The sequence below is a fragment of the Tremella mesenterica genome (assembly GCF_000271645.1).
Source record: "Tremella mesenterica DSM 1558 unplaced genomic scaffold TREMEscaffold_1, whole genome shotgun sequence".
In the NCBI taxonomy this organism is placed as follows: Eukaryota; Fungi; Basidiomycota; class Tremellomycetes; order Tremellales; family Tremellaceae; genus Tremella; species Tremella mesenterica.
The window spans coordinates 174,775-186,865 of record NW_006711225.1 but is presented as its reverse complement, the minus strand read 5'-3'; the positions used below and the strand labels follow the sequence as shown (position 1 = coordinate 186,865).

The 12,091-nt window shown below is 45.0% G+C and overlaps 2 protein-coding genes across 2 annotated transcripts; one reads left to right on the top strand and one right to left on the bottom strand.

The window, feature by feature from the left end:
• Positions 1–3,116: 3,116 nt before the first annotated feature.
• TREMEDRAFT_58062 (uncharacterized protein) lies at positions 3,117–4,886 on the bottom strand (the record flags this gene model as incomplete). Its single annotated transcript, XM_007001067.1, has 8 exons — positions 3,117–3,224; positions 3,264–3,474; positions 3,514–3,558; positions 3,593–3,622; positions 4,274–4,317; positions 4,340–4,407; positions 4,449–4,587; positions 4,632–4,886. 8 exons carry the CDS (start codon positions 4,884–4,886, stop codon positions 3,117–3,119), a joined length of 900 nt encoding a protein of 299 aa, XP_007001129.1.
• A 570-nt stretch (positions 4,887–5,456) lies between these two features.
• TREMEDRAFT_58061 (uncharacterized protein) lies at positions 5,457–6,454 on the top strand (the record flags this gene model as incomplete). Its single annotated transcript, XM_007001066.1, has 4 exons — positions 5,457–5,598; positions 5,644–5,725; positions 5,842–6,087; positions 6,238–6,454. The coding sequence occupies 4 exons, from the start codon at positions 5,457–5,459 to the stop codon at positions 6,452–6,454; spliced, it is 687 nt and encodes a 228-aa protein (XP_007001128.1).
• Between the last annotated feature and the right edge of the window lie 5,637 nt (positions 6,455–12,091).

Here is a 12,091-nt window from a genome sequence, read left to right as displayed (position 1 = left end):
CGGACACACTCCCATCGCATCGACCGTACGATCATCATATACGTTATAGAAGGGAAACACACATTCGGTCCAATCTACTCATTGTTGGAGACGGAACAAACCGAACTACAAAGGTACCTGGATGAGAACCCAGCTAAAGGATTCATTGTACCCTCACAATCCCCAGCAGCATCACCAATACTATTTGTCAAAAAAAAAGGACCAATCTCCGCGATTATGTGTGGATTATAGAAGACTTAACGATATCACAGTAAAAAATCGATACCCACTGCCATTAATCGGAGACTTGTTGGATAGGTTGAGAGGGGCTGAAATATACTCAAAGATTGACCTCCGTGGGGCTTACAACTTGTTGAGGATAGCAGAAGGAGACGAATGGAAAACGGTGTTTAGAACAAGATATGGACTTTTTGAGTATAAAGTCATGCCTTTCGGACTTACGAACGCGCCAGCGTCATTTCAACACTTAATGAATGACATCTTCTGTGACATACTAGACAAGTACGTGATAGTATACTTGGATGATATTCTAATATTCTCCGACACTGAAGAACAACATATTATTCATGTCAAGGAAGTACTGGGACAATTAAGAAGGGCAGAGCTGTATGCAAAATGGGAAGAGTGTGAATTTCATACAAGAAAGGTGGAATTTTTGGGTTATGTGGTAACTCCTGGGGGGTTGATGATGGACAAAGGAAAGATTGAAGCAATACAAGAACGGCCGACACCAAAGAATTTGAAAGAAGTACAATCGTTCTTAGGATTTGCGAACTTCTATCAAAAATTTATCAAAGGATTCTCCGAAGTTAGCAACCCCTTACATGAACTTACCAAAAAAGGAAGGCCGTTCAAATGGACGATAGATTGTGAAGCAGCAATGGAGAAGTTAAAGGTTGCTTTAAGCACTGCACCTGTGTTGCGACACTTCGACCCAAGTCTACCACTGATAGTCGAAACCGACGCCTCAGACTATGCACTGGGTGCAGTACTGTCACAGACGGACGCAAATGGTGTAACACAACCAGTAGCCTTTGCTTCAAGGAAAATGATGCCGGCAGAACTCAATTATCCGATACACGATAAAGAATTCTTAGCCATATACTTTGCTTTTTGCACTTGGCGACAATACCTGGAAGGTGCTCAAATACGTGTAGAGGTACTGTCAGATCATCACAGTTTGGAATATTTTCTGACAACAAAGCAGTTAACTCGCACGATGGAGCAAGTATATGTCAGATTTTGATTTTGTCATCAAATATCAACCAGGGCGTCAAGCAACACAACCAGATGTGTTATCGAGAAGAGCAGACTACCGACCAACGGACAGCACAACTACCACTCTATCAAATGAACTTAACAACCACAACTACCGACCCCTGATCGAACGGAGCCAGTTGTTAGCGATCCAATCAACAGAGCTAGCTGGAACCCCGATCCTAAAAATGATCGATGACAACATGAAAAATGATAAAGACTACGAAAGATAGAATAGACAAGTCAAAGAAGTAGGACCAATTACGAGAGACAGTGAAGGACGGCTTCGTTTTAGATCAGCCATCATAGTACCAACTACAGTGAGAGAGGTGATAATGGGAGAAGCACATGATAGTCAGTCTGGTGGTCATCCAGGGATAGCAAAAACAATATCAAACATTCGACGATACTACTGGTGGCCAAGTTTACAGAGAGATGTACGCAGTTGGGTACAACGATGCGATAGTTGTCAACAAACGAGATACAGTCGACATACACTACATGGTCTGTTGATACCCATGCCAATTCCTTCGGGACCGTGGCAAACCATAACAACAGACTTCATTGTTGGTTTACCAGAATCGAGTGGATACAATTCAATCAGTGTATGGGTATGTCCCTTGACAAAAGCGGCAATATTCATTCCAACAACAGCAAATATCGATGGACCTGAACTAGCAAGAGCTTTCTTGAAGAATGTGTACCCAAGGACAGGAGTACCTGAGAAGTTAATAACAGACCGTGGAACACAGTACACTTCATCGTTCTGGAGAACTGTGACTTCGTTGATGGGTACAGATACAAAGTTTTCAACAGCATTTCATCCTCAGACGGATGGACAGACAGAAATAGTGAATAAGTGGTTAGGGCAGTTCCTACGCGTATTTGTCAACTACGATCAACGTAATCGGGTAGATCTATTACCGCAGGCAGAATTCACATACAACACAACCAAACACAATACAACTGGACTTACTCCATTTGAAGGGTGGTATTGTTACCAACCACGGAAATCAATGTCAGAGCCTATATCAGCTATACCTACCAACCACGAAAACGAAGCAGGAAGACAATTTGTTCGTAACACTAAAGACTACAGTCTTATTTAGGTGAACAGATCAGAAAAGCTCAACAAAGTATGAAAAGGTTTTATGACTCAAAGCATTCACATCAAACGTTCAAGGTTGGGGATCAAGTGTTGTTAAGTACAAAAAACATCCGTACTGTCCGAGCTTCAAAGAAATTGGACCATAGGTGGTTGGGACCGTTCACAATCAAAGAAAAAATTAACGACAACGCCTATAAACTTGAACTCCCACCAACTTATCACATTCACAATGTTTTTCATGTGTCACTATTGAAGTTATACGTCGAAACTCCGACAGATAACAACGAAGAGGCACGTACTCGACTCGTACAGCGTCACACTAGTCAACTACGGATTATGCATCTAGCAGATGACAACACATATGAGTACAAAAGTATCTTAGAAGTACGATCGTTTAAGGACAAAGGGAAGGAGAGGAAACACTACAAAATCAAGAGGGGCGGGTCGCCAATAAGTGAAAGTACTTGGGAACCACAGGAGGAAGTGGAGAAAGATCCCAGCTTCGAAGACATGTACGAGGAATACAGTGAAAGGTTGCAATCTGGTCGAAGAGCCAGATTCACACCTTCTCACTGATTCAACGTACTTGGTAACCACACCTTCTTTAGCCACCAACTAAGTCCATTCATTCAGACACATTCATTAGCCTATATTACATCTCAAAAATCAAATTCCTATATTACAGCTAAACCCCACGAACCAGACAACCACATACCCACAGTTCAGACCCACATTTCCATACACACCACCTTCAATCTTCGTACTCGTCATCCTCATCCAACATAAACGTCACCCAATCAGGAGCCTTGGACAACAAGGAAGCCTTCGATTTGCCTGTTTTCTTCATGTTACGCACAAACTAGAATCAGCCGGCGTACTTGAAAAGAACAAGACTCACTCCTTCCAACTCCCCCCACGCACTCAGGAAGTGTTTCTTTTCTGAAGGCTTCAACGATCCCGAAGCTGCCAACATTTGTCGACCCAAAAGACTCTTCTCCAAGACATGATCGGCAGCGTCCTTCTTGACAACACCTTTGGGATGTTTGCCGAGATGAGTGTCGATGTTAAACGAGCACGACACGTTGGGTTGAGCACGACAATAAAAACAACTGTAAGGTATCAGCTCGAACTTGAGAACTACAACTTACGGAGTCGCAATATCAATTTGCTCCACCGGAGACGGACCACTCGATCTGGTACGATGTCACGGTCCTGTCCTTGACAGACCTTAATGAATCAAAGACAGGTGGACTATAACTGTTTAGTTAGCTTGAACAACAACGGTTAGAATTATGTTGTTCGTAGACTTGTGATTTGGTCGGACGACTAGAGTGACTTGCGGAGGATCCGAGCAAGTCGAGATGATGATGATGAGAGTGTGTGTGATGATGTACAAAGGTTTTGTCGAGGGAGGTGTGTTGAAAATAAGTATAAGTCAAGAGGAGGTCTTTGTAGAGTGGCAAATAATATTTAGATCCTTGAAGAAGAAGAACTACGGTTTCTACGGAAGGGGTTTATATACTTTACATAGAGACAAACCTAGAGACATGTCAAGAGACATCTCAGGATGTCTTGTAGAGATGTCTCATAATCTTCTCGGTATATTCTCTTGCTTCATGTCTCATGTTCTCATGCTAATCTCATGTTTCCCTGAATGTCTTGTAGAGATCTCCTAGAGATCTTGTAGAGTTGTCTCTTGTCTTGGGATGATCTCGTATGGATCTCATAGAGATGACTGATGTCTCATAGAGATGACTGATGTCTCATAGAGATCTCGTATGTATCTCCTAGAGATGTCTTGTGTCTCATTGAGATCTTGTAGAGATACCCTGTCTTATGAGGTTCTTGGTGGCTTGTGGCTTGAGAATGCGAGAAAATGAGATCAGCTCTTGGTATGATATGGGTTACGACCCTAGGACATTATCCGGGTCGTAACATACGACCAACAGGCTCTGTTACTCAGACAATACCAACTACACAAGCGTGGTCGTCAACTTCATCTTCATTATCACCTTCTGTGTCGTTCAAACATCCAGAACACCCTAACATTAGGAGGAAACTACGTCTTGTACACTTAACTCACTCATGAACGGATCTCCCACGATTGCTACATCACCGCCCAAAGCTGCGAGCTCCAACAAAGCTTCACCACATAGTTGCTTCTTCGTCGCAGAACACTCGTAACTTCCATCCACGAACTTGTTTAGAACAACTTTCAAGTCCTAAGGATTAGAAACTATTCTTAACAATAACGTGAGCCACATACCTCAACCGCATTGGTAACTTCATCTGTCCCATGTGTGAGAGGTAGACACGGATAAGCGTAGTCCTTATGATTTGACTTTTGGGCATAAAGAAGTTTACCATGGCTAATGCTGGGATCCCCAGCAGTATTTACGAAGCCAGTACACTTCCGACCCTTGTGGTTGACAGGTGCAGAGGAAGGAGCAACTAAACCTTCAGGCTTGGGTTGACGGGCGCGTTTACGAGCAGTGATGACAGCAGGAGCAGGAGATGACATATTTGTGAACGATAAATGTTAAGGAAAGGTGAAAATGCAATAATAGAGAGAAAAGAGGTAAAAGAGAAATGGAGACATGAGTTGGATAACGAGATGAACGTAGAATTCAAAATTCACTTTGAAGTTGACAAGTACGTAGCGGTGGCAACCATCAAACTCAGGATCTTCAAAGGAAGGAGGGGAAAGTGTCACGTGGTGACAACTCGGGTATATGGAGGACGCCGCCGGCGGCGTACCTGACAGATACATAATACAAACATAGCTACTTTACTCTTTGGACAATGTATCTTCACCTGTCTGTGACTCTAGATTGCTACCGTGCTTGACCAGTTGCGGATCTTGTCCCCGAATCATTCCTAGAACCAAAGGAACCCCTGACAGATACTCACACTTCTACCTCCACGAGTCCCTCCCGGTCCAATCGAGAAGAACATATAACGCGTGATCCATGCCGGGTTTTCTCCATCTCGCCACCAACAGTACTCAGGTATCACTCACATACATTACCTACACGGATGTTGGAGAAGATTGAAGTGACTACTGGAGGATTTTCATCCTGCATTTAATCCAATGGCTTCCTCCTCAATCCCCAACTCTTTCCTTCTGCAGTCAAGGCTTGTTGAAGAGGATTTGTGTCACAAGCCGTGGAGTCCATCCTGGATCTCAACAGATCCCAGTTCAAAGAACCAGGTACTTCGTACCTCCCGACAATGTGAGTCACCCAAGCAAATAGTACGGGAGCGAGCGTCGAGGGAAGTCACATCCGCTTTGTCCTTATTATCTGCAGGCCTCGCATTTTACTCTTGCTGCTTTGGATGTTTTGAGCCTGTGAGGTCTTTGTGAGTCATGTTATCTTTCTCATTCCAGTCCTTAAGTCCTTTGAATCGCCATGTCCTAACTCTTGCCTTTTTTGCACTTGTCTCTGCCTTATTTGGACACTGAGGCTGATTTGCAGCCTACTTAATCTAAATATTGGCTTTGCTGCTTGTTCTCTTCTTACAGCTTGGTTTGTTTCAAAAGACTACAAATCCCTGACTTGGCAAGCTCAGAAGACTCTTGAACAACACATGGCTGAAGTGACCTCTTACTCAATTGGGATCTTGACCAAGGCGACTATGTCAACTCCACCAGCAGTTATCGCTGCTGTATACTCCCAATGTCTGGCAGGGCAGACACTTGTTCCGGATTCAGGATGGGTCCAGTAAGTCCTCTCAAAATCACACCTTCACCAGAATTCCACCAGTTGAAACTTCTGACCGGGTGGTTTTGACCGATAATGCTCCAGCAAGACGGTCATGTCCCCCTTAAGAAAGTAGACAGTCTGTTGCCTGATTGACAGCTGATAAGCCAGTCTAGCCTCAACCACTGTCATGCTTCATGTGGCTATCAGAATTGTTCCAGTCTTGCTCAAAGATGATAGACACCTCATTTTGCTAGCAAATTCTTTCTCAACCAAAGAAGGTCCAGGCGTTCTGCCTTCAGAAGCGTACAGAACTGCACTATGGAGGAGACCTACAGGCCTCACAGCAGCCACTCGGTCAAGATTTGAACACAATATCAGAATTTGAGAAAGACCGTGATTGTGGAGCTCTCACAATGAAGTTGAAAGCCAGCTCTTAGATGCTGACACACTTGCATCACTGCATAGAACAGCTTTCTCCCCAGTTCCTCACTGACTTTTGGGCCAAGCCTTGGTCTGCCGATCTGGCAGATGTGGACCATGAGTCTAACAGCTTTAATGTGTTTGGAGCTCTCTTTAGCTTTGGAGCAAATCTTCTTTGACAATTCTTTTCTGTCATGAACCATGTCGTAACATCCCTGACAACCACCATCACCGACCCTCCTTTCACCATCACCAACCACCACCCGAACCACTGAGACTGACTACGGTAAAGATACGAGACCCTAGAGGGTATTTGTCACGATAACCCCGACTAGTGGAGGTACGGCGAAGTTGAGCGAAGAGGACTGAGCGCGGGGCTGTGCAGGAGTTGAGGGATGTTCTATGAGAAGAGAGGGGAAGTATAGATAGTTTACAGATCACTGAACTTCTTCAGCAATCCTTGATTGTTGTCAGTAGCGAGAGATATATTCAGTAGCTACAACCATCGAGTTAGGGAGAGCTACCACCGAGCAGTTTGACGCACTACGGCGAAGTTAGCCGCAGTTCATCGACAATCACCTTATCATTTACCACTTGACGTGTCACTACGGCGATGTTAGCCGTAGTCGCCCCCAACGAGTACCCTGTCCTAGTGAGACATCGACGCCCCACTGCGACGTAGTTAGCCGAGGTTTGTCGACCCTCGGTCAGTAGAGAAGAAGAAATGACGACCGTGACATGTGTCTTTACAACCTGCCCAATCTGCATCAACCCATCCTGCTAGATTGCTAGCCTCGCCACCGAGACAAATACCATGTGACCGAGTGGATCGAAGGTATGTAATTACCATTATTCCTTCCTCCCACACTTTCTTTGTCAGTTTGGTGAGGTACCCAGCAAGGTATGAGGCTGCATATAATATGTCGGGTTGTGTACATGTGGCTAACCACTGTAGACATCCTATCAACTCTTGAAATGGTCAAATTTCACTTTCCACCTCCGACATCAATGGATTTTTCGCAGTGAGGGGTAATGGTGTTTTTCTATCTTGATGTTAGTCGTTTTCAGGGAACTTCTGAACTATCTTATCAATATACGCTGGTTGGTTTAACCATATTGTCTTTTCTTTTCTGCCCTTGTTACTTTCATACCTAGAATGGTACTTATCTCCCCCAGGGTGGTTATTATCCACCTTTTTCCTAGCCCATCAAAGTTTTCCTTTGCTTCTTCCTTCGATTTTGTGGCTAATACTAGATCATCGACATAGGCTAGCAGTGTTGCTGCTCCCTTTCCTTCGATTTTCCCTTTTGGTCTATAGTAAAGACGCCAATCTGTCTCGATTCTTGAGAAACCTAGGTGAGATAATCCTTCCCCGAGTTCTATCCACCATGTCCTACCCGATTGTTTTAAACCGTAAATTGACTTTATCAACTTCAAGGTGTTACATCCGGGTTTCGGTTTTATCCCCTTAGGATACTTCATATAAATTTTGACATCGAGTTTACCGTTTAAATACGCCCCTTCAACATTGGCCTGATGAATTTTGAGATCTTCGGTGGCCGCTATAGTCATGAGTATTTGCAACGACCCCGAGCGACCTACAGGTGCGAATGTTTCTTCATAATTGACACCTGGTATCTGTGAGAATCCTTGAGCTACTAGTCTGGATTTTGTCACGGCCGTCGAACACTTCTCTCTAACAGACTGACGGTCGACAAACCTCGGCTAACTTGACGCTTCTAAGTCAATGTCTCACCCAACCAGGAGGGCGCAGACGTCAAAAGGAGTGTAACTACGGCGTACTTCGGCGTAGTTACTTTAACTGGGGTTTTTCTCTGATGATGATGTATCTTAATTTGTATGTAGCTATCTCTATCAATCTTTCACTACTGACAACAATCAAGGATCACTGAAGAACTTCAGCGATCTTCTCAGCTAATATTATCTCCTCCTCCTAGATGTTCACCCAACCCTCTCGCGCTTTGACGTACTTCAACGCACTTCGTCCAACTTCTCCGAGTCCCCGTCCGTCCTTCTCCTTCTTTGAATAACTCCGCCGAGCATCGCCGTACTTCTGCTCCCATTGTCCCTACTTAGCCTCACTCCGTCTAACTTTGCCGTACCTATGCTGCCATTGTCCCTACTGAGCCTAACTCCGTCTAACTTCGCCGTACTTCTACTCCCATTGTCCCTACTTAGTGTAACTCCGTCTAACTTCGCCGCACTTCGCCGCCCTCATGCTCCAGACCCCGGTATACCTTATTCTCCCGCTGTACTTCGCCGTAGTTGGTCTCAGATGTCCTGAGTTACGTGTAGAGTGAAGAGGTTAAGAGGTGATAGGGGTTTTGATGGTCAAAGGAGGGTCGTTGATGGTGGGATAATTGAGGTGTCACGGCGTAGTTCGTGACAGATTTGTACTTTAGTAGGTTTCCCTCAGAATCTGTCTTCACTTTGAATACCCATTTACATCCAATGGCTTTTCGCCCCGGTGGAAGTATCGTTTCCACCCATGTATCCTTAGATTCTATGTTTGATATCTCTTTCTCCACAAAGTCTAGCCATTTCTCACCATCTGGCCCGTTCCCTGCTTCTTCAGGAGAGACAGGATCGATGAGAGAAATGTCGTGTTCAATACCTGGGATAGAGGTGAGTGCAACTAACCTATTAGGCTCGCGACCGAACTATAGGAACAAGTCTGTTAGGCTTGCAAAATGGTGGGGGGATCGAATAATTTGTCCGTGACGTGTCGTCACAATCCCCTCGTCCCCATCATTTCTTCCATTGTCATCATTTCTGTCACAGTCGTCGTTTCTTCTTCTCTACTGACCGACGGTCGACAAACCTCGGCTAACTACGTCGTAGTGGGGCGTCGTTGTCTCACTAAGACAGGGTACTCGTCGAGGAACTACGGCTAACTTCGCCGTAGTGATACGTCGAGTGGTAAAATGATAAGATGATCGTCGATGAACTGCGGCTAACTTCGCCGTAGTACGTTGAACTGCTTGGTGGTAGCTCTCCTTAACTCGAAGGTTGTAGCCACTGAATATATCTCTCGCTACTGACAACAATCAAGGATTGCTGAAGAAGTTCAGCGATCTGTAAACTATCTATACTACTCCTCTCTTCTCATGGAACGTCCCTCAACTCCTGCACTGCCTCACGCTCAGTCCTCTTCGTTCAACTTCGCCGTACCTCGCCATATCCCCGATATCCTACTCCGCTCACTTTGACTAACTTCGCCTAACTTCCTCTGTTCTGCTCTCCCTCGGTTCCCTTCCCCTAACTTCGCCGTAGTTCTCCGCTAGGCGGGGTTATCGTGACAAATCCCCCTTTGGTTCTCGTAACTTCGCCGTAGTTGGCCTCAGTGGTTCGAGTGGAGGTCGGTGATGGTGAAAGGAGGGTCGGTGGTCAGGGATGTTACAACGTAGTTCGTGACAATTTCTCTCATTTTCCACGATATCGTTTTCATAGATCCAATTTCCTCCCCAGATGCCCTGTCCACGTCATCTTTCAGTAGGTTGTGGGCCTGTATTAGGTGGGTCATCTCTATCAATATCATTTCCTTGTTCATTATCGAGATTTTCCTGTTCGCCACTTTCTGATCGGTCGTCAGGGAAAATTTCTTTGTTGACGACGGGGTCTAGGTTCACTTCGATGGCGTCAAGAGGGGTTTGGATGACATCTGGCGACTCTCCAGTAGTCACCATTCGTCCTGTCAAGCGACGAATGTCTCGTGAGTGTTTGATTCGTCCTGATCCGTCCATTCTAACGATCCAACCGCTCACACCTTCATCTTGACCTAGTATAATGGCTGATGAACCCTTAGGTATTGTGAAATTTGACTTCAACCTGATTTCTCTTGGTATCTGAACAAAACATTGTTCACCAAATCTCCACACACTGTCTAAATTGGTGTCTCTTCCCGTGAGTGATGTCCAACCCGATTTACCACTGATACCAATCAATGTTTTCATAATTATAATGGTGGTGTATCTGACAGCGTAGGACCAATACTCGTTCGGTAGTCCCGAGTCAAATAACATCGTTGATACCATCCCCTTCAAGGTATGTATCATCCTTTCCGCCACTCCATTTAATTCTGGTGTGTATCTTGGTGTGATGTAGTGGTTGATCCCGGCTGACGGGTAGAATTCCACCATGTCAAGACTATCGAATTCACCTCCCCCATCAGACCTGATCACCCTCACCCTTTCACCAAGCTGTTTCTCCAATTTGGAGATACACTGTCAAACGATGTCAGACGCTTCATTCTTTGTCGTTATTGGTACAGCAAATACAATTCGACTCGCCCTTTCCACACCAACAAAGAAATATCGTTCTCCTTTCATCGCCGGACCGAACGGTCCAGTAATATCGACATCCATTCCTACTCCTTCACCATCTCCCTTTAACATTGGTGCTTCTTTGTTCTTTGGTAGACATGTTATCTTGGCCTGCATACAGGCGGGACATTTATCAGTCGTAAGGGGATCGTTCTTGTAAGTGTCCCAATTCTTCTTCAATAGTCCCTGTCTACCTAGACTCTTTAGTTTGTCTACACCTATATGTCCGAGTCGCTGATGTTCAGACTCGAGGGGTGAAGTCGCCTTTGGTGTCGATATAACGATCATCGCGGCAGACATTGCTCTGCCGAATCGTACCGACCACAGTGAGTCATGTTTTCTCAAACCTAGTTTCTCTTTACCTTTACCTATCCATCCACCACCGCTGCTTAGATTCGCCTTCCACCCCCATGAGAGTAACTTCGAAAGGGAGAGAAGACTTATCTTTGCTGTGGGGACGTGATGTACATCTTTCAGTACCATTTTCTGTCCTGAATCTAGTTCAAGGTTAATGTCACCTGTTTCCCAAGCCGTCATTGACTTGCCAGATGCTAGTCCGAACACTCTCGGTTCCACTAGTCTTTTAATGTTCGTCATTATTGACCTGTGAGGAGTTATGTGGTGAGTAGCACCACTATCCACTACCCAGGTGGGGATTACACGAGTGTGGCTTACGTCATTAGACTCTGTAGCTAATCCCACCCACTCATTATCCTCAACCCACGGGTTTTCAATTTCTTCGGGCCATACGATGTTACACGTGTACCCTTCGTCATCATCGAACCATGATTCTGTCGACATGGCCATCCCGGCCCATGCCTCATGTTCACCATCCAATGACGAATACATCAAGGAGGTTTTGGAGTTATCCTTGGACTGGTTCTCATCCTTCGAGACCGTATGTCCTTTCTTATTATTCTTATTATTCCTCCATTTCTTTTTACCTCCATCCTTTCCATCTGTGTTTTCTTTCCTGTTCGTATCCTCTCTTTTAGGTTTACGACAGTACTACGCTAGATGTCCTACAGTGTCACAGTTATAACACTTTCTGGTTTCTTTCCTGGGCTGACCATCAGAGATATTATCTCGGTTCACCCTCATTCCTTTATCCCTTTCGGCGAACATTGCGAATCCCTTTCTATTGGTCCTACCAACAGGGCGCGCTTTACGTCTCACCGTTTCTGCGTTAAAGATCGACAACACTTTGTCCCAGGTCCTGTCCTCTTTGGGTACGGACATAAGTTCTACGTGGATGATCC